Raw genomic sequence first — 22,935 nt, forward strand, 5'->3', positions numbered from 1 at the left:
TTATCAACCCAAATTTACCCCTAACATCAAGTACAAGATGTCACGAGAAAACATTCTCAGAATGGCTTGGATAAATAAAAGCATTCCAAAGTTATCACCATTTTGCAAAATTAAGCCTGGTCACGAAGGTGAAAAATGGCTTGGTCTTGAAAGGGTTAAGCAGCATAAGAGGACACTAGAATAATAGGGGTTTATATATCTATAGGAAAGAGATTAGGGCTGTGCTCCCTATTGTGAACAGGGCTCAACATGGGTGCATTCCATGTACAGCACCTCTGTATATGTTGGTGCTAATATTTGCACCTAAGCCTTAGGCCTCTTTCACACAACCGTATGGCTTCTTTTTTGTGTTTTGCAGGCTGTTTTTAACGGATCAGTTTTTCAGATTTTTGTTTCAGTAGTGTTTCCGGTTCTGTTCCGTTTGGTTTCCAATTTTGGCGGATCGCAAACAGCAACGGAAGCATGGCATATACAGTGTACAGTAATTCCATAGAAATATGCATTCAATTTTTTTGCGGACCCATTGACTTGAATGGAGCCACGGAACGTGATTTGCAGGCAATAATAGGACATGTTCTATATTTTAACGCAAATAAAAAATTGAAATACAGAAACAGAATGCATATGGAGTCAGTTTTTTTGTGAAACCTTTGAAATTAATAGTTCCGTATACGGAACACAAGAAACGTCCCGTTAACAAAAAAGAGGCCTTAACTTACACTTATGTTCATGCCTTTCGCAAACATTTGTAACGCTTCAGAGTGGCATTACCACTTCTGCACCTCACTACTATCTCCTATGGTTAACCTAATGTCATTCTATGCATTTATTTCCAGATCCTATATAATGTGCATATCTATTTATTGAAACTGTTTATGTTATCATGTAATGTGCCTGGTTCAACAGCAGGTGGGAGCATTAATGGCAGAGTTACAGGGTCAGAGAATGGAGCTTTCCTTCCATTCTACCCCCCCCCCCCCCCCCTTTTAGGTCTTCCCTAGACAGGGGAAGGGTGTGCAGCAGGTGCACGTCCCCGTTGGATGTGCCTTGCCCGGGCCAGCTGGAGCACCTTCAGCTCAGCTCGATTTGGAGGCAGAAACTGGAAGCCTCTGAAGCCAGGAGTAAAGTGCCCTGGACTAGTTTAGAGACAGACTACAGAAAGAAGTTGCAGCCTTCAGCTTAAGCTAAGTTATACAGCTATCTTGTCAGCACAGCAGAGCCAGAGAGCAACAGACGTAGCAGAGAGGAGTTTGCCTGCCACAGTTAATACCAAAGCCTGCTAGGGACCAAGATACAGTTTGCAAACTGTTTGGAGAAACGTTTATGCCAAGTAAAGCTGTTTTCAACTTTATCACAAAGTCTGGACTCAAATTATTCTTTATCTCACCATTCAACTACCCCCTTTGTCTGCTGCGGACGACAACGCCTGGGTTCCAGCGTATCCATGTAGGAGCACCGTGACACGTGCACCAACATTAAGGGACATCAGGTTACCCTATACCACTCTGGCGTTCCTACACCAGGGTACCATTTACTACATCCCTACTTTTTTTTTGTACGGGTGCAATGCGATTTAATGCATTTTTTTAATGCACGTAATAAAAAACGGAAGGTTTACAAACAATATCTCTTAGCAACCATCAGTGAAAAACGCATTGCATCTGCACTTGCTTGCATCACGCAGCCCCGTTCACTTTCATGGGGCCAGGGCTGCGTTACAAACGCAGAATATAGAACATGCTGTGATTTTCACGCAACGCACAAGTGATGCGTGAAAAACAACGCTCATGTACACAGACCCATTGAAATGAATGGGTCCAGATTCAGTGCGGGCGCAATGCGTTCACCTCACGCATTGCACCCGTGCGGAAAACTCGCTCGTGTGAAAGGGGCCTAACAAAGGCACATTCATTGCCCAAAAAACCCATTCCTCTGGAGACGGGGCTGGAGGTAGGTGTTGTGTTGTGGTATGTGTGTGGTAATGGGACGCTGCCTTTCTCAATGGATCAAAATAGAAAAAGAAAGGCAAGAGGATATATTTCAACCTTACAGTTCAAGCCTGTGTCTGCTCGTAAACACACATTACACAACATGGAGGGGAAAATAACTAAGGACTGATGCAACATAAAGGATCTATTAAACCACATCCACATTCGTGTTCTAATAAACCCTCCCTTTCCGGGTATACTAACCTTTAAGAACCAATAAGTATATTATCAGTCCGTTGTGGTTAGGTTACAGGGCCCGTATAGGGTATGTACGCGCTGAAAAAAATCAGTGCAGAATTTGCGACGATTTTGATGTATTTTCAGCTTCATTTCAATGGGGAAATAAGCGTAGATTCTGCACCAATATAGGGCCACACTGAAAAAGGTGTCTGACTGTCCTTAAAATGAATAGGAGGATTTTTAGAGGTGTTTTTTTGGGCGCAGAAAACGTGTGGGAAAAACAGCGCTAAAAACCACTGTGTGAACAGACCCTTAAAGAGTCGTATTCTAAACAGGAAAATTGTATTGAAATGGGTTGTATATGATTAGAAAAACATTGTTGCTTTCTTCCATAAACCTGTCCATGGGTTGTGTGTGGTATTGAAGTGAATGGGGCTGAGCTGCAATACCGCACACAACCTGGGGTCAGGTGTGGCGCTATGTTTTTCTTTCTTTTAATTAAAGAAAGAAGCCATATAATTTCAAATCCTGTGGAACCCATTTAAAACTTGTAAGACAAGTAGATGCTACAGTAGCAAGTGGATACAGTCAAAGTGGGCTTCTCAAGTGTAATGAAGAATTAAAGCAATTCTCCAGTTCAATAAAAAAGAATTCACATTCACTGGGGAATGGACAGGACACTTACCTGGTGCCCTCCTTTTGATAGTTTCAGCTACAGATTTGCCGATTCCTGGGCTCTTCTGCCCTCTGAGATGGCTGCGCTGCTTCTTAGACTACCTGGTGAACACTGTGCCTCAATCGACTGAGACACTTCCTGCTTGTCCAATCCTGCTCTTGGGTTGGCTCGCAGTGATCACATGAGCAGTACTAGCCAATCCAAGGGCAGCAGGAAGTGTCCTGGACTACCAAATGCACAGTGTGTGTCAGGCAGAGTGAGAAGCGGTGCGGCCATCTTGGATGGCAGAAGAGGAGCCTGGGAATCAGAGGATCTGCATCTGAAAAGATGAAAAAGACGGTGCAATGTTCTGTTCATTACTCAGTACATGTGTTTTTTATTTTCTTGAACAGGGGAGGGGGGGCGGTTCACGTTAAAGGGGAAGTGCACTTTCATTGACCTGGGACCTTGAGGGCAGATCTTGTTGGAGTGACATCTACATATGCAAGCTGTCTATGATGTTTACCGAAGTGTCCCTCTTTTGGACCCAAGTCCCTCTTTTCTCTTTAAATGTCCCTCTTTTTGGTCTGAGATATAGATTTACAATGTTACTTTTACAATATTGATCAAGAAGGTGTATGCCTGGTTCCTCTCTGTAGTTCTGGTTCCTCTCTGTAGTTGTGTTCAAAATAATAGCAGTGTGTTTAAAAAAGTGAATAAAGCTCAAAATCCTTCTAATAGCTTTTATTTCCATACACACAAATGCATTGGGAACACTACACATTTTATTCGAAATCAAAAACAGAAGAAAAATATATCAATTTGTGTTGTCCCTCTAAAAAAATTGAAGAAAAGTGAATATTCGACTGTTCAAAAAAAATTGCATTGTCTGTATTCTTCTTTACAAACTCAAACATTCACAATATAAACTGAAAAATGTTTGAAGATTTTGCTTTCCTTTGAATCACATAACTAATATTTAGTTGTATAACCGCTGCTTCTGAGAACTGCTCACATCTGTGTTGTATGGGGTCAACCAACTTCTGAATAGGTATTCCAGCCCAGGATGATTGGACTACATTCCACAGTTCTTCTCTATTTCTTAGTTTTGCCTCAGAAACTGCATTTTTTATGTCACTCCACAAGTTTTCTATCGGATTAAGACCCGGGGATTGGGCTGGCCACTCCATAACGTCAATCTTGTTGGTCTAGAACCAAGATGTTGCACGTTTGCTGGTGTGCTTGGGGTCGTTGTCTTGTTGGAACACCCATTTCAAGGGCATTTCCTCTTCAGCATAAGGCTTCAAGTATTCTGATGTATTCCAACTGATCCATGATCCCTGGTATGCGATAAATAGGCCCAACACCTTAGTAAGAGAAACATCCCCATATCATGATGCTTGCGCCACCATACTTCACTGTCTCCACGGTGTACTGTGGCATCAATTCAGTGTTTGGGGGTCATCTGCCAAACTGTCTCTGGCCACTAGACCCAAAAAGAACAAACTTACTTTCATCAGTCCACAAAATGTCTCTTTAGGCCGGTCAATGTGCTCTTTGGCAAATTGTAACCTCTTCAGCACGTCTTTTTTTCAACAGTGGGACTTTGCGGGGGCTTCTTGCAAATAGCTTGACTTCACATAGGTGTCGTCTAATTGTAACAGTACTTACAGGTAACTTTAGACCTTCTTTGATCTTCCTGGACCTGATTGTTGGCTGAGTCCTTGCCATTTTGGCTATTCTTCTACCCATTAGAATGGTAGTTTTTCGCTTTCTTCCACGTCTTTCAGGGTTTGGTTGCCATTTTAAAGCATTTGCGATCATTTTATCTGAGCAGCCTATCATTTTCTGCACTTTATATGTTTCCCCCTCTCCAATCAACTCCTTATTCAAGGTACGCTGTTCTTCTGAACAATGTCTGGAACAACCCACTTTCCTCAGAATTTCAGAGAGAAATGCACTGTAACCATCATGTACAACATTTGCTGCCTTCCTTCCTTAAATAAGGGCAATATTTCGCCACCTGTTTTTCAAAGAATGAATGACCTCACTCATTGAACTCCACATTGCTATTCATTTTAACATGCCCCTTTTAATTAGTGTAGAACATGTCATGACTGTCATGACTGTTGGGTCTGTTGGATTTCTATTACTTTACACCTGCTAGTAAATTATTTGCCATGTAGAAATATAATTTCTACCAAAAACCGTGATTGATCAGGTTAGTGATGTCTAACTGCTATTATTTTGAACACAACTGTATATTAGAGCCCGCCTTATATATTTTTTCTTATTGGATGCAATTTGGATTTTTAGAAAATGCTATATTAAGATAATTTTTGCGCTATTGTGCGCTAGGGAAAACTATTAAAGTGTATAAATATACAGGAAAAATGGACTTTCACACAATGAACCCTAAGTGTCCCTCTTTGACTGTCCAAAAAGTTGGGAGGTATGCATTTATCAAACTGGTATAAACTAGCTCATATCAGCCAATCAGATTTCATCTTTCAGTTTAGACAGCTCCTTTGGAAAATGAAAGGTGGAATCGGATTGGTTGCTATGGGCAACTAAGCTAGTTCTACTTTACACCAGTTTGATAAATGACCCCATTGGTTGTTCAGTTCTACCAATGCTGACAAAGTCACTAGTTCTTACCCAGGATGTCTTCATAGACGTTCTCCTCAGATAAAGTGCGAGTTAGGGCCAGCTTGGTCTGTGCGTACCAGTCTACTCGGCCGTTCTCTGACGACTGCAGAAGATCTTCAAATTCGTATGACTTCCTGATAACGAGAGGAGAAGACAACACTATTGCTAGAAGAAAAATAAGGAAGAACAGCTGGCCCTGACTGATAGCGCAGAAAGCTGTAAAGAATTTAAAGGGACCATGTCCAATCTCTGTACACAGGGCTAGTGTGCATTCACACAACCATATGTATTTTAAGGTCCGCAAAAAATATATACAACATCCGTGTGACGTACGCTTGCATCCGTTTTTTTTTGCTGACCCATTGTAACAATGCCTATTCTTATCTGCAAAACAGATAATTGGACCTGTTCTATCTTTTTTGCAGGACTGTGGAACGGTCCGAACGGACGTACGGATGCGAACAGCACACAGTCCACTATCCACAATTTTTTAACGGCCCCATTGAATTAAATGGGTCCGCATCCACTCTGCAAAAAAAACTGTTGTGTAAATGGGGCCTTAGTCAGTATGAAAAGTCAACACACTATCCCAATGATGAGTAAAAAAAGCTGGTTTAGGCCTCATGCACACGACCGTGCCGTTTTTTGCGGTCCGCAAACCGTGGATCCGCAAAAAACGGAAGCCGCCCGTGTTGTGTTCCGCAATTTGCGGGACGGGCGCCGGCAATATAAATGCTTATTCTTGTCTGGAAAAGGACATGTTATATTTTTTTAGTTCATTGAAGTGAATGGGTCCGCATCCGAGCCACCAAAACGACGGCTCGGATGCGGACCCAAACAACTGCCGTGTGCATGAGACCTTACTAGTACTCTACCCTTCAGTATATATCAGGCAGTTGCTTAACTAGCTATTCCCAATATTATGTATACTCACTCCTTATATTTGCAGAAGCAACTTGAAAACATTTGTCCTGGGGTTCGCCCCTTAATGATTAGCAGAATGAAGGGGCCGTAACCCCTCTATTCCTCTAAACCAGGGATGCTCAACCTGCGGCCCTCCAGCTGTTGCAAAACTACAACTCCCAGAATGCCTGTACAGCCTACAGCTATTAGAGCATGCTGGGAGTTGTAATTTTGCAACGGCAGTAGGGCCGCAGGTTGAACATCCCTGCTCTAGACAGTCACAACCATGTACATAGAAGGGTGCCCCCTCCGATGTGTGGCTGTGTCTGGTACTGCAGCTTGGCCCACTGAAGTGTGTTAAATTGGCCTTTCGTTCAGTGTCTGTAGGTGTTCAAAGGATGACACCCCCACGGATCATACTAACCTACAAATATTAATGTCCTATCCTGGAGAACCCCTTTAATAATCCTGATCCTGACATTTTCTCATCGTATTGGCAATGGTTATGTAAATTATACCTATTGTATGGAGCACTGCAATTAGTTACGGTAAATTCCCAGCACGTAGGCCTCGCCCTGGTAGAGTTTCAGAACCAGCATTGCCTTAATTTAGTTACCTGAGTCATAGTTTATATGAGATATAAAAACTGGTACGAGCCTTATTAAATACGCTTGAAATGTGGAGTCAAGCTCCAATAATCTGGCTTGTCGTGGACCAAGGAGGACCTGAATAGTCGGAAGCCGGCATGGCATGGGAGGGAATGCTCCTGAATGAGAGCGTATACATATAATTATTATGTAATATACAAGAATACTGATCTCCTAAAGTGCTGGAATATGCTTGACTATTACCAGACTATTGGATCATCAGGTTGGTGTTATGATGGCTCTGAGTTATCATTTTATATGTGACCACAGTCTACTGATGGTCAGTACAGGCACAAGGGCTTCTCTAGCATTTAGTCTTTTTTTTTTTTTTTTTTTTTGTTACGTGCATTGGCCTAAGCAGTGATGTGTCTCCACGCGGGATGTCACTGTTGGGTCATACACCACTTGGGGACATATCGCTGCTGTGGCCAGTCATTGGCTGCAGCAGCACAAGTGACCCCCATGCATGCGGGAAGTTTACAGGCGAGGACTGGAAGTCCAGTAAATACAGCCTGGGAGCCACAGAGCACATAAGTAAGGGTCTCTTCACAGGTCCTACTGGCTGGGATGGAATTTACAAAAAAGAGGTTGTCCCATCTTGCCATTTCCACAGAAAAATTGGAATAAGCGTGGTCTCCAGATAGCCACACTTGAAGGGGTTGTCCCACGAAAAATATTCTACAGTTTTCAAACAAGCGCCTGGATCTAAATTATTTTGTAATTGCATGGAATTAAACATTTCGTATAGCCACTGAGTTTTTGAATATAATGTATCTGTAGAGTGCCACCTGCTGTTTATTTCTTATCTCTTTGTCCTGCTCACTGAGAAGGCCGCACATGCTCAGTTTGATCCTTCAACTGCCTCCTGAGCTGTGATAGGGAGAGCTGAGACACGCCCCCTTAGCTCCAGCAGAAAAGACACGACTCCTGAGCTGCCAGCTTGATATAAATCTATCAGAGCAATGTATGGGGAGATCTCTGGATCCATGTGAGGTACAGGGCTGGTTTGAGCTTTGTTAGAAAAAGATTGTCATGTATTATACAATGATTTAAATTTTTTACATTAATCATGGGATAACCCCTTTAAGGAAACTGTGCTCTGCTGATTCTGTAACCCCCATTGTATTGAATGGAAGCTACACAAACAGCATAGCAGAAAAAGCTTTGCCGCTTACTCCTGCTGGAAGGCCGAGAAAGCTTGATAGGATTTATACAAAAATTCTCTGAATCTAAAATTTGGTGGATAGTCCTACACAGATGCATGCTCAATAAAGCAAAAGGTAAAAAACAAAAAGCAACACTATGGGTTCACAGTGGCCCTGTAGACCACAAAGCAACCATAAGCCCCCAACCTTCTTTCCTGACTGGTGTGTACATCAAAGAGCACAAGAGTTTGTAACTTCTATAAATAGACTTAAAGGGAATCTGTCAGCACTTTAGACCACGCTAAACTGCTGACAGCACCAGCCAGGGGCAGGGCAGAGCAGTACAAATATACTTTGTGGAGCTTTTATCATGAAGAATAATATGGATACAGCTGTATAATATACTTAGAATAAAGTTATAATAATACTTATATTTTACCAGATTCTACTCCCTAAAGGAGTTCTCTGGGATTTTTATACTTATGGCCTATCCATAGGATATGTCAGATCAGCAGGGTCCAACTCTCAGCACCCCCGCTGATACACCTGTAGCTGTTCTGCAGTAACTCTGGCACCAGAAATAAACATCACCACCCACTGTGTAATAGACTGAGCTCACCACTTCAGTGCTGCTCCAATTCACTTCACTAAGAGCAGTACTGTTCATAAGGATAGGCCATCAACATAAAAATAAAATATAAAAACCCCTTTAAGTGCACTAAAGGTTGAACTTGACTTCACTTAAGAAGCAAAACTGACAATACAAATTCCAATTCACACTATTGATTATTAAAGCTTGACAAAATATATGCTTGCACTGCTCTCCCCAGCCCCTGTCTAGTGCTGTCAGCAGTTTCCCTTTAACAGAAAGAGTAAAAAATAAAGTACCTATGGTCTCCGTTATTTCTATGTTTGCTATTCCAAAGTCTTCTGCTCACAGCTGATGGTGGAGGAGATGTGGGTAGAGGAGGTGGAGGTATACAGGGAAGTGGAGGTAAGTCCCTTTTCCGAAGGCTGGTTCCAATGGGACCCACCTCCCCTTCATGTCGGAAAGTCCTTCTTGGTTTGGGTAAAGGGTTGATAGGTAATGTCTTCTCTGGTGCCCCTGGTTCTGTATATACATTGTCTACATTGCTGGTCCTTCTAGATAGCCTCCCCTCTCCCACTGTCCCAAAAATTGGTTCTGCATTCTCAGAATCAGAACCCCATTTCGTTTTTGACCCTGGTTTGTTTTCCTGATCCTTAGAATCCAACAAACATTGCGGTGAATAGTAGGTTCCTGGCAATTGTGGCAGTCCCTCCACTGGTCCATCCTTCAATGAACGCTCAAACTTTTTAATATGACTCAATACCGTTGCCTGGTCTTTCTTGGCGCTCACGACTTGCTCCTTGCTTTCTGCAATTAAGCTAGTTTCAGATTTTTTCTCTAGTTTCATAGAGTCTTTTCGTTCAATGTCTTTGTTGTCCATTTCCCAGCTAAACATCCTTTTGAAGGTTCCTTTTTGATGGTTCTTGACATCATCCACATTCGTATCTCCAAAAGTAGTACCAAAGGAATCCTGCCTCTTCACCTGTACAGACTCCTTCCTGCTCAGAACCGGGGACTGCGTCTCACGTTTACCTTCCCATTCGGAAATCTTATCTTTGATGCTTGATGTTTTCTTCAGTGCGATCTTTTGGGGTAACGGGGAAGCCTTGCTATTCGATAACTGTTTCTTAAGTATTAGTCCTGGATCTTTGATGTTAATCTCCATCATTGGGTCATTGATGGTCATTTTGTTGCTGAGCATGTTCTGCTGTAAACCTTTTGTGTCTTTACTTCTTGGCTGGTTCTCCAGAACCTTCAGAGGACTTTCTCCCAGATGAATGTCTAGATTATATGTTACAGAGTCAGATTTATTTACAGTTTGACTTTTTACACTCAAGTGAAGCTGAGGAGGTTCAAGTTTTTTCCAAATCCCAGAGTTTTCTTTACCTGCTGGCGTTGCCCTGGTGAGACAAGACACATGGTACAATTACTGTCATAGAAGTAATAATTTTTCAGGCAAAGGATGCTAATTGTTTCAGGATCACTGAGGAGTCTAATAACTGCATTAAATAGGCATTTAAGGAACGACAGTGGAGATGAGTTTCAGTAATTACCTATACAGCTAGGTTTCTGTCACCCTCCATAAAACACAGATTCCTTTGAATACAAATGCTGTGGTGGTCATGTATGAAGATGGTTCTGAGGAGTTACTGAAGGACAATGGACTTGGGAACAATTGACAAAACTACCTCATATTTCACTCTGACAGTGCACTAATTACACCTATAAAAGTCTCTCAATGAGAAGGAGAAACTTTCCGACATAATCCTAAAGAAGAATAAATCTAAGAACACTTCTAACTTTGTGGGCTCCTTAGCTCCAGGTAACCACCAATAGGTCCTTTTCCAGAAAGTACTGGTTTCATGTGGCCATAATAGGGCAGATTTTATCAATTTATGGTTGCAACACCTGGACCAGTTAAAGGGGTTGTCCGGGTTCAGCTCTGACCTCCATTTTCACCCAGGCAGCCCCCCTGACTTGAGTATCGGAGCAGTTAATGCTCCGATGCTCTCCTTTGCCCTGCACTAGATCACGCAGGGCAATGGCTCTTTTGTTTATAATAAACACACTGCCAGGCGGAAGCTTCAGCCCGGCAGTGTGTTCGGTGACGTCACTGGCTCTGATGGGCGGGCTTTAGCGCTGCCCTAGCCATTGTACTGGCTAGGGCAGCGCTAAAGCCCGCCCATCAGTGCTGGTGACATCACCGGGCTCCCTGAGCAGCCGGAAGAAGAGGCTTCGCTCGCCTGCAAGGGGCCCGGTACATCACGAGTATAAGAAAACAGTCACTTCTGGCTAAGAATTTCCTAAATGAAAACGGGCTTCATAAATATGTGGCAAAGGTAGGACATGCATGTATGTAATATGTATGTCACTCTAGTACTATTACACCAATGTCCCCAACCCCTTTAAGTGGATTATCTTAGATCATCATAGAGTTTTATGATGATCTAAGTTTGGTACACCATATAGTATAGTGAATATAAGTCTCCAGTACAAACTTGAGTATGCATTAATCACTTTTATATTGGTTGTGTTGTGATACATTATCTTTTTTTTTTTTCAGTCTATAAACCTGTATATTACATACGGTCCACCTATATAAGTGACTGCTGAACTTTCTAGATTATGAGATGAACCGTCTTTGCCAAAGGATTTGTAGGATATAGTTCAAACCCCCCCCCCCCCCCCCCCCCAAGAGATACAGTCGTATTTTACAGTCTCATAGTCTTAGTCATGGATTTATAGTAATCAACTCTCTGTTTTCTGACATTTGAAATTCTTCGTGGTGTAATTTATGACAAGAACACTGCTCTATCTCAGCCGTCTAGTCATAGAAGAAAGGAAACCTTCTGATGTATGGAGATGTGTTTGCCAGTGTGCACTAAGTACTGGAGCAAATATTTCTACTTTTGTATTTAATGAGCATTCCTGTGCTTAGTGTATTTAACCATGGATAGGGATTGTATAGCATAAAAAAGAATGGCCAGGAAGAAGATATGCAAATTAGCTATGCCTCTGAATGCTACCTAAAGTATTGTAGCTATCCTATAAGTCAATGCTCGACCTTTTAAATAGGCATGCCTTGGGTAATAATTAAGCCAGCATCTCATCTGCAGACAGCTGTTTCAGGGTGATTGCCCATCAGTGTGGAGCAGAGTAGTGGCTTCCAGAAACATTGGCACACCTTTCCATGAGTTGTATCTGGCATTGTACTGGGACACTAGTTCCTTTTGTCCTATGTAGGCCAATATTCCTAGAGAATAGCTACAAGGGTAAACATTTATTTTACTTCAGTTTCCCTTTAAAGTACATCCACACGTGGTGTATACACTGTGGATTTTTAAACTGCAGAATTATGGGTGGAAAATCTGTTGCGTTCTACAGTAACAGCAATATAGATGAGTAGAATCCACATAAATACAGACATATGGTGCAGATTTTAAATCCCATTTTCCCCCTCTACAATGCAGACGCGGTGGAAGTTGCGTCAATTCTACAGCAAAATCCACATATAAGCGGATTTTGGCAAGGATTTGTCGAGGATCCGCTGCAAAATCTGCAGCAAGATACGTCCCATGTGTTTCCACACCTCCAAGCTAAAGTGGTAAATTGGTACCCCACCCAGCACTCAATACCAAGAGCTCATGCCCTGGTAGCCTAATAACTGCTATGCCCATACACACAGTTTTTGCGTTTATACATTTTTTTTGCATTTAAGGGTTTTTCCGGGACCCAGCAGATCCTGCAAAGCAATCTTAGTTACACAGGACACAACTGTAGGAGCAAGTTTGTAATATACTAACTGTTCTGAAGTTGTGTGAATCGGCCACCTGGGAACCCGGTCACGTGATGGTTTTCATGTGACTCGCTTCTGCCAGCTCCTGAACCCGCCTCATCTGCGCAAGCGCCAGAGAGATGAGTAGTTTTGGCCCCATTCACAGCAGAAGTGAAGTTGTGTTCAGAGTACGGAAACCCGGCAAAGGATGTGACCTAGGCAAAAGCTGGATTTTCCCGTGCCTGGATGCCTAAGCAGCCGATTCGTGCAACTTTGGTATGGTAAAATATATTACAAACTTTCTCCTACAGGGGTGTTCTGTGTAATTAAGATGGCTTTGCTGAATCCGCTGTGGTCCAGAAAAAAACCTTAATGCTCTGCCCTGAATTTATTAATAGACTTTTAATATAAAGGGTTAATAAACTCTATAAACATCCATTTTATCATTTCCTGCGGTTCTGACAAGTAGAGGATGCTGAGAAAAGAAAGAAAACACAAAACGCTTCGGCAGCAGATTGAATTCTTAATATGTGTATGAGTCAGCAAACAGAGAAACCATTCTAAACTCTCACATCTCCTGGCTCCAAACTCTAAAAGCACAGTGGAAAAAAAAAGTGAAAACCCGTACTTGGTGAGGCCGAGAAACCGCAAGCCACAACCGCGGTGACGGATGGGAGGAAGAAGACAAGAGCAACAAATGGCTTGTAATCCATACTCTGCTGGGACAGGCTGAGCGATGCCATTCATACTGTAACTAGGGAATATAGTCATATATTAGGGGGGCATGCTGGATCTCATGAAGTATCTGCCAGATAAACGGTTTGTAGTAAAGACTCAGACTGACTCTGAAATGCAGACATAATACCTCATGACTGGGTTATTGGTTATTCGCCAGGGCCTACTGCCCCACCATCATAAAATCCCCCCCCCCAACCACTTCTTACCCTAAATGAACACTCACAGCCTGGGTTAGATTAAATCGGCCACAGCAGCCGTTTATTGATGAAAATAAATAAATACATTATATATATATATATATATATATATATATATATATATATATATATATATATATATATATATATATATATATATTAACAATAACATTGACATACCCCCTGACGAGGGAGGTCATTGAAGCCCCAAATTTCTAACATATATGTATATCAAACACACCAACCTGGCACTTCCATCTTGTCTCCAGCCGCAAAACTCCAGCTCGGAGACACCCACTGATGGACGCCTCTCTGAACGAACCAAAATGCCCCAACTAGGAGAGTCCAGCGCCCCTCCTGGGGGCCCTCCCATTTTCCACACCATCCAAGACCACCAGCTTCTATGACCTTCCCCCGCCACGACTGCCGCGACATCACTAAACACAACTCACCCTCAACCTAACACAAAAAAGGGCGGGTGGGAGGGAGATGTCCTCTCTCTTGCTCTTCTTCTAAAATGGCGCCGCGGTCCGCATGCGCCCGTCCCCTTTTATAACCTCCCCCCCTACCTCTCCAACTCCCGCCCCCACTCACTCCTCTTAACACTTCCTCGCCCGGCCCTGGCACCCAAAACCCCTCATGTAGGCCTACCTCTAGTGTCCGGCCTCTCTTGAGACGCCACCAGTGGTTTCATGTTTTTGCGTCACTTCTGAATCCAGTTTTTCCGAGGAAGAAGATGCAGCAATTCCCTGGGAAATATCCTACACGTTCTCTTTTTCAGTGTATGCCTGTTCCATCACATAAGCATAGGGTGAACTGGTTATTCCCATCTGGACATCTATGGCCTATCTACAGGATATGCCGTAAAAGTCCAATAGGTTCATGTCACGCCAGAACAAGGTCTGTCTTGCAGCTGCTGTGAATGGAGAGCCACATATGCAAAAAGATCTCTCCATTCATTTTAATGGGATTTTCATAAGAGATATGCACAGGTCCCAGAGGTGGGAACTATAATTATTGAACATTTAAAGGGGTTATCCAACCCCTATAATGCCCCCAGATGGGAATTTCCCTTTAAATGATAAAGTTCTAGCTGCTTCTGGTCACCACTAGAGGGAGTTCAGGAGCTTATTGCATATAATGCCCAGTATACAATAGCAGACTGAAATTGCTTCCCTCTGCTCAACCATTCAGTCCCAATAATTGCCTGTGAACTGGCAAGTGTAAAAGGAGCAATATTGTTAAAGAGATCATTTGCGTATTAGTCCATTTTTCCCAATTCAGCAATAGTCATAAAATAAGGTATACTGACCCTATTAATCTCCCACTACTTGAGCGCTGCCAGTTCAATCCTCCCGGCCAGATTTTGTCTATTTTGCTTTGCTACAGAGTTCACATGCCCGTAGTATACTGACCGCTGCGACCAGTCATTGGCTGTGTAGCATTAAAGCTGCTGACCGGTGGATAACAGCAGTAGCAAAGAAAGTGTCAGGGAATGAGATGGGCACGCATACCGCATTTTATTATTTTATGACAATTGCTGGCACGTAAGAATTTTTCTTAATAAGTGGGGCAACCTCTTTAATTCCTAGCATAGCATTTATCCCAAGACCAATATTATCTGTATTGTACCTGAGCAGGGTTCCTGCCCAAAAATACATTGCCAGCCTGGCAATTTCCCAATCCTGGCACTTAATAGTAACCCCACCCTACCTCAAAATGCCAAAGGCAAGACTGACCCTGTTCAAAACATAGCCAGTCCACATGTCAGTGCTAAATGTAATCAGACTGCTATATTCCTATTTGTTTTCAACTTAATCACTATATAATAAAAAGTTCAGCAACTTTTTTTTTTATATACTTTGAGTTTCAGTTCCTCACCTTTTTCAAGATCTCTACATGCTGTTAGTGAACGGGAACAATCTTTTATCCGGAGTTAAAGGGGTTATCCAAAGTCCAGGCCCCTCGTATATATTATACTTACCTGCTCCCCGGCACCCACGTTGCTCTGGATCCATGCACGGCCACTGCTGCATCTCCCCACCACACGAATCAAAACATTGTCGGGGGGGGGGGGAGCAGCCGATAGCAGGCCATGGCAGCTAGAGAGGCTCCCTCTGTCGCGGCCTGCTATTGGCTGCCCCCCCCCCCGTTGCCAGATGGTTTGATCCATGCGACAGGGAGATGCAGCGGTGGCCGTGCAGGGATCTGGAGCGAGGCGGGTGCCTGGGGACAGACCTCACAGACATTAGTCTAGACTGGATACAACTATAACAAACCCTCAGCTGTGAGAAGTGTTACTTCTGTACAAGCCACCTTCATGTGTAAGCACCCCCCCCCCCCCTTTGTACGGCTTTGATTGACATTTAGGTAACAATTTATAGACCTTACCTGTGGCTGAAAAGATGCACAGCGTGATTCTTATTCCTGGTCACCTCAGCAGCCCGTCTCACAGTCATTGTGTCAGCATTTGACGTTACACCCGCTCCCCTGTAATAAAACAATAACCAAATGTTATCTTTTTGGTTTTGGTGCTGTAAGTATAATAAAATGACTGGGTTATCCCATGACTGATTCAAAAAAAGGAAAATCGGACACCATATAGTACATGACATTGTCTTTCTAACAAGACTAGAACCAGCCCTGTACCTTACATTTCTCTAATTGCTCTGCTAGATTTAGTCCAAGTGACAGCTCAGGGGCATGTCCTTTCTCAGAGGGTGTGTTCTTTCTGCTGCAGCTCTCTCCCTATCACAGCTCAGGGGGCGTGTTCTTCTGCTACAGCTCTCTCCCTCTAGGGCCAACTGCACACAAGTGTATATTCAAGTATTGTGAGAAATACTCTGTGTCAGAGGTATTGTCACGGTTTACCTGGCCGGCACTGCCTTGATGCGGCAGCAGTGTCCGGTTTCCTGGGGAAACGCGACATTGTGATGCAGCCATCTCAGCCTGGGGCCAATGAAGGAGCGCATCAGAGCATTAGGATGTGTAGGGAAGCCAGTTGGAGATAATTCCCAGCTCTTTATAAGGCTACATTCAGATGACCACAAGTGTTTTGCGATCCACAAATTGCGTAACACAGATACCGGCAGTATGCGTTCCGCATATTGTGGAACGCACAGGGCCAGCCCAGTATAGAAATGCCTAGTCTTGAATAGGACATGCTCTATATTTTTTGTGTGGCCATGGAATGGAACTACGGAGGTGAAGAGCACACGGTGTGCTGTCCGCATCTTTTGCGGCCCCATTGAAATAAATGGCTCTGCACCCGTTACGCAAAAGTGCGGAACGGACATGGACCCAGAAATATGGTCGTCTGAATTAACCCTAAGGGCTGTTTCACACGTGCGGATGCCGTGCGTGTCATCTGCAGAGTGAATGACAGCCAAGCCCTGCAGGACAGCAGAGACACTGAGCATTAACATGATTGATGATGCTCCGTGCCTCTCTGTGATCTTTTTGCTAAAGTTGTCACTGTGATTTTGTAGCAAAAAGATCTCAGAGAGGCACGGAGCATTATTAATCATGTTAATGCTCCGTGTCTCTGCTGTCCTGCGGGGCTTGGCTCTCATTCACGCTGCGGATGACACGCGCGGCATCCGCTCATGTGAAAAACAGCCCTAAGTCCTATAGGTGCAGGTGCCGGTGAATTTCTGTTCCTCTGGCTCCCCCTGCTGTTCCTTTGTGGTATTGCATTTACTTTGGCTGTGACTTCTGGATCTGGTATTGTGACTACTGGCAATTTGGACTTGTATTGATCTCCTAGTTTTTTACTTTTGGCATGTCTGGCTTTCTCGTTTGCTTCTGTCGTTCTTGGCACTTTAGTGACCAGCTGGCTTTTGACCCTGGTACTGTACGACTACTATTACTATTATAGTGACCATAGACCAGTTGAGAGGTCACCGCTTAGGGCAGGGATGGCCAACCTGAGGCTCTCCAGATGTTGCAAAACTACAACTCCCAGCATGCCCAGACTGCCAACTGCTATCAGCCTACAGCAGGGCATGGTGGGAATTGTAGTTTTACAACAGTTGGAGAGCCACAGGTTGGCCATGCCTGGCTTAGGGTGACCATGCAAATAGGCAGGGATAGTGGGTCTGGGGAGTTTTACGGCTACTCTATCCCTGTGTGTGCCTGCTGCACTGCCATCATATCCTGACAGGTATTTCCCGTCCTGAATGCTGCTCCTGTGACATGGACCCAAGGCATTATAATGATTTATAATGCTGTGTGTCTCTACCCGACCTCAACTGTACTCACATAATACAGCCAGTACAAATCATTAGAGATGAGGTAGGAAGGCACAGCATTATAATGTTATGAGTCCATGTCATAGGACACATGGAGCGTATGTGTGAAATTGGCCTAACTGTTACAGCTTCTAATAGTAGATATGGCTTGTAGCAGTTAAAGGATGGAACTGAGCATGTGCAACCACCTCAGTAGGTGGACGTGCACATTACTATACTGATCAAACATCAGGGGATGCCATTATAATGAACTAAAGAGAATATCTCACAACTGTTGCATTTTAGCAACAGAAAGTACATTACGAATGTAACGATTTTTTAATGCTGGAGTATATTAAAATAACATTTGGTGGTGTGACCCCATTAAGGGACAGGAAGTTGTAGCCATAGTCAAACTGAAGACTGTAGAGATGATTTTAGTGACATAGGCTACTTTTACACTTGCATTGTTGTTTTCAGGTATTGAGATCCGGCAGAGGATCTCAATATCGGGGAAAAAAACACATTTCTATTTGGTCCTTATGCATTCTGAATGGAAAGAGATCTGTTCAGGATGCATCAGGATGTCTACCGTTCTGTTAGCATTTCGTTTTGTGACCGGACACAAAATCACTGCAAACTGCGGGTTTGTGACCGGTCATAAAAACGAAAAACAAAAGTACCCGGCACTGAAAACAATGTAAGTCAATGGTGACGGATCCGTTTTTTTAGGAGCCTAATAAAACGGATTTGTCACCCATTGACTTTCAATGTATATAGTGACGGATGCATTTTTTCAGTTTTGATTTCACACATCCGCATCCTAATGGAACGGATGCATCCTGATGTGCAAAATCAAAACGGATCTGTTTAATTCCGGCATTGAGATCCCCTGCCAGATCTCAATACCTCGATTAACCAACGCAAGCGTGAAAGTAGCCTGCATACAAGTATATGCAGACACTTTCTGCTATCGCCTACCTGCTCCCTCTTTAGTGTATACAGTATATCTCTTAGGCCTCTTGCACACGACCGTATGGCTTTTTCAGTATTTTGCTGTCCCCAAAAAACGGATCCGCAAAAAATACGGATGACGTCCGTGTGCATTCCGTTTTTTGCGGAACGGAACAGCTGGCCCCTGATAGAACAGTACTATCCTTGTCCGTTAGGTGGACAATAATAGGACATGTTCTACCTTTGAACGGAACTGAAAAATGGAAATAGGTAAATGGAAGGCATACGGAGTACCTTCCGTTTTTTTGCGATCCATTGAAATGAATGGTTCCGTATATGGTCCATATACGGAAAGCAAAAAACGGAACGGAAAAAAAAAAAGAGGCCTTCTACATAGTCTTGACTACCTGGATTTGCACAAAAGAGGAAGGCAAACAAATTTAGCTAGCTGAAAATGCAGCTGAGCAGAAAGTACCATGTTATACCCTTGTGAGCTGTGCTTTTCTCCTATGTTAGGCTGTCCCAGAAGTATGTACTACTCTACTCACAAAAAGTTAGGGATATTTGGATTTTGGATGAAATTTATGGAAAACCCAAAAAGTTCACGCTACAGTAATATTATATCATGAAAGTAGGGCATTTAATAGGGACATGCAATGGTGATCTCCTTATCTCAAACTATTTATTGAAACAAAAGCCAACACCAGTGGTGGGTATACCCCACAAAAATGTCAGTGTATAAATAACTTGTCATGTGGTCTTGAGAATCAATTACAGCTTCACGACGACGTCTCATGCTGTTCACAAGTTGACTTATTGTCTGCTGAGGCATGGCATCACACTATTCTTGAAGGCCAGCCCTCAGGTCATTGAGGTTCTGCGGTACAGAGTTATGAGCCTCTACACAGCGACTCAGCAGATCCCATACGTTTTCAATGGGATTCAGGTCTGGAGAAAGTGCAGGGCGCTCCATTTGAGGTCCCCCAGTCTCCAGCAGCCATTCCCTAATAATGCGACCTTGATAAGCTGGCGCATTTTCGTCCATGAAGATGTAATTAGGCCTGTGTTGTTCATTCAGAGGCACAATGACTGGATTAATGGTGTTATTCAAGTAGTATGGGCTTGTCACTGTACCAATCCCACAGTGTAGGGCAGTTCTGTATTGACTAGACACACCTGCCCACACTGTAACACCACCACCACCAAAAGCTCGTCAGTGGCTGATACATAGCGCTCTCCTTGACGTCTCCAACATCATTGGTGGCCATAACGTCACTGTCATATTGTTGTTTGACCGTCACGCGGTTGCCGTGCAGACTGGTTGCCGGTGGCAACGTGTTGTTGTCGGTTTGCACGTGCATTTCCCCTTTAAGGTGTGTCTCCCTGCTGTTTGATGAGCGAGCTGTTATTCCTCTAGCTAGTGGGGATTTATGTGTGTCCTGGGTGTGGCCACTAGCTTGACTTTATCTGTGGCTTCCTGGCTGGGGGCAGTGGTACTCCAGCCTTGTTTGGTGATGGAGCTCTGCTCCTTTCCTGGGTGAACTTGCCCAGTCCTTGAGGACCACCTTGTTGGACATAAATTGTCTTCCTTTTGTATGCTCCTTATACCCTACCTCACTTGTTGTATGTTAGGTGTGGGTTTATGTTCAGGGTGTGTTGTACGTCTTGATTGGTGTTACATGTCTGGGCTGTTGTTGGTGCTTGCCCCTGCATGTATGTAAGACATTTTCCCTGTGTGTTGTGCCCTCCGGAAGGGGGTTGGTTTCCCAGAGGGATGAACCACTAGCCTGTATGCAGCGCTGCCTGGGGTTGTCATGCACCTTGTGGCATGGGGGTCCTGGCGGAGTCTGGTGTGCTGGATACCTGGGTGAGTTGCTGGTACGGCGTCCTGTTTGGTGTTAGGGCTCCTGTACGTATGCACGGGTTCCAGTCATGGAGACTTTGGCAGGTAAGTGTGTTGTCTTGTGTTCTTACCTGCTGATCCTCTTGCTGTGTATGCTCTCTACTTTTCCCTGCTATTAGGTCTTTAGAGACTCTTGTTCTTCCGTGTCTTGGATGAACAGGACGTCTCCCCCCTGCTCCTATCTGAGGGATTATCAGGGCGACTCAGGGTCACAGGTTTCCAGGGTATGAGCCGTCCACCCATCGGGGTCCGCTCATACGGTGAGGAGTTAGGGAGAGGATTAGGGACGCTATACAGGGAGTGCAGAATTATTAGGCAAATTAGTATTTTGACCACATCATCCTCTTTATGCATGTTGTCTTACTCCAAGCTGTATAGGCTCGAAAGCCTACTACCAATTAAGCATATTAGGTGATGTGCATCTCTGTAATGAGAAGGGGTGTGGTCTAATTACATCAACACCCTATATCAGGTGTGCATAATTATTAGGCAACTTCCTTTCCTTTGGCAAAATGGGTCAAAAGAAGGACTTGACAGGCTCAGAAAAGTCAAAAATAGTGAGATATCTTGCAGAGGGATGCAGCACTCTTAAAATTGCAAAGCTTCTGAAGCGTGATCATCGAACAATCAAGCGTTTCATTCAAAATAGTCAACAGGGTCGCAAGAAGCGTGTGGAAAAACCAAGGCGCAAAATAACTGCCCATGAACTGAGAAAAGTCAAGCGTGCAGCTGCCAAGATGCCACTTGCCACCAGTTTGGCCATATTTCAGAGCTTCAACATCACTGGAGTGCCCAAAAGCACAAGGTGTGCAATACTCAGAGACATGGCCAAGGTAAGAAAGGCTGAAAGACGACCACCACTGAACAAGACACACAAGCTGAAACGTCAAGACTGGGCCAAGAAATATCTCAAGACTGATTTTTCTAAGGTTTTATGGACTGATGAAATGAGAGTGAGTCTTGATGGGCCAGATGGATGGGCCCGTGGCTGGATTGGTAAAGGGCAGAGAGCTCCAGTCCGGCTCAGACGCCAGCAAGGTGGAGGTGGAGTACTGGTTTGGGCTGGTATCATCAAAGATGAGCTTGTGGGGCCTTTTCGGGTTGAGGATGGAGTCAAGCTCAACTCCCAGTCCTACTGCCAGTTTCTGGAAGACACCTTCTTCAAGCAGTGGTACAGGAAGAAGTCTACATCCTTCAAGAAAAACATGATTTTCATGCAGGACAATGCTCCATCACACGCGTCCAAGTACTCCACAGCGTGGCTGGCAAGAAAGGGTATAAAAGAAGAAAATCTAATGACATGGCCTCCTGGTTCACCTGATCTGAACCCCATTGAGAACCTGTGGTCCATCATCAAATGTGAGATTTACAAGGAGGGAAAACAGTACACCTCTCTGAACAGTGTCTGGGAGGCTGTGGTTGCTGCTGCACACAATGTTGATGGTGAACAGATCAAAACACTGACAGAATCCATGAATGGCAGGCTTTTGAGTGTCCTTGCAAAGAAAGGTGGCTATATTGGTCACTGATTTGTTTTTGTTTTGTTTTTGAATGTCAGAAATGTATATTTGTGAATGTTGAGATGTTATATTGGTTTCACTGGTAAAAATAAATAATTGAAATGGGTATATATTTGTTTTTTGTTAAGTTGCCTAATAATTATGCACAGTAATAGTCACCTGCACACACAGATATCCCCCTAAAATAGCTAAAACTAAAAACAAACTAAAAACTACTTCCAAAAATATTCAGCTTTGATATTAATGAGTTTTTTGGGTTCATTGAGAACATGGTTGTTGTTCAATAATAAAATTAATCCTCAAAAATACAACTTGCCTAATAATTCTGCACTCCCTGTAGGAGGTGACCTGCTTCCCTTTTCCTGGCTTCTTGGCCTAGCAGCTATCTCTTATCCCTTCACAGGTTTCCCCACTTCCCACCGTGACACATAATTTCTGCTCAGCATGAATCGACTTTCATCAGTGAACAGCACTGAGGCCCACTGGTCCCTCGTCCAGCATAGATGCTTCCTGGCCAATGCAAGACAATGACGCATGTGCCTGGTGGTGTGGTCAGGTACCCTCGCAGGTCGTCTAGCACGCTGATGTAAACGGTTTCGAATGGTCTGACACTTGGGTGCCTCTCCCCTTTCCCTGGAGTTGTGTGGCAGTCATCATCTGGTTCCACAGGGCATTGTTTACAATGAAACGGTCTTCAGTTTGGGATGTCGCCAAAGGATGTCCACTTGTATGCCTTTCTGTGACTCTTCCAGTCTCTCTGCATCTCTCTTGTAACCTGCTGATGACACTCTAGGCTCAGTGGCCACTTCCATCTGAGAACATCCTGCTTGAAGCCTCGCAATGGCGCGGTACTGTTGATCAGT

General features: G+C 43.8%; 1 protein-coding gene across 1 annotated transcript in view; it reads right to left on the minus strand.

Moving 5' to 3' along the window:
- The window catches only part of DENND2A (DENN domain containing 2A), a 106,990-nt gene that overhangs the window by 31,972 nt on the left and 52,083 nt on the right, over positions 1-22,935 (minus strand). The window contains exons 2-4 of the mRNA XM_044271870.1: positions 15,858-15,956; positions 9,056-10,156; positions 5,482-5,606 (exon numbers count right to left, since the gene is read on the minus strand). Of these exons, the coding sequence (XP_044127805.1) occupies positions 5,482-5,606; positions 9,056-10,156; positions 15,858-15,925 (1,294 nt within the window). The 5' untranslated portion in view covers positions 15,926-15,956. The remainder of the gene's footprint in view (positions 1-5,481; positions 5,607-9,055; positions 10,157-15,857; positions 15,957-22,935) is intronic.

This window comes from Bufo gargarizans, chromosome 11 (genome assembly GCF_014858855.1).
Source record: "Bufo gargarizans isolate SCDJY-AF-19 chromosome 11, ASM1485885v1, whole genome shotgun sequence".
NCBI classification, from domain to species: domain Eukaryota; kingdom Metazoa; phylum Chordata; class Amphibia; order Anura; family Bufonidae; genus Bufo; species Bufo gargarizans.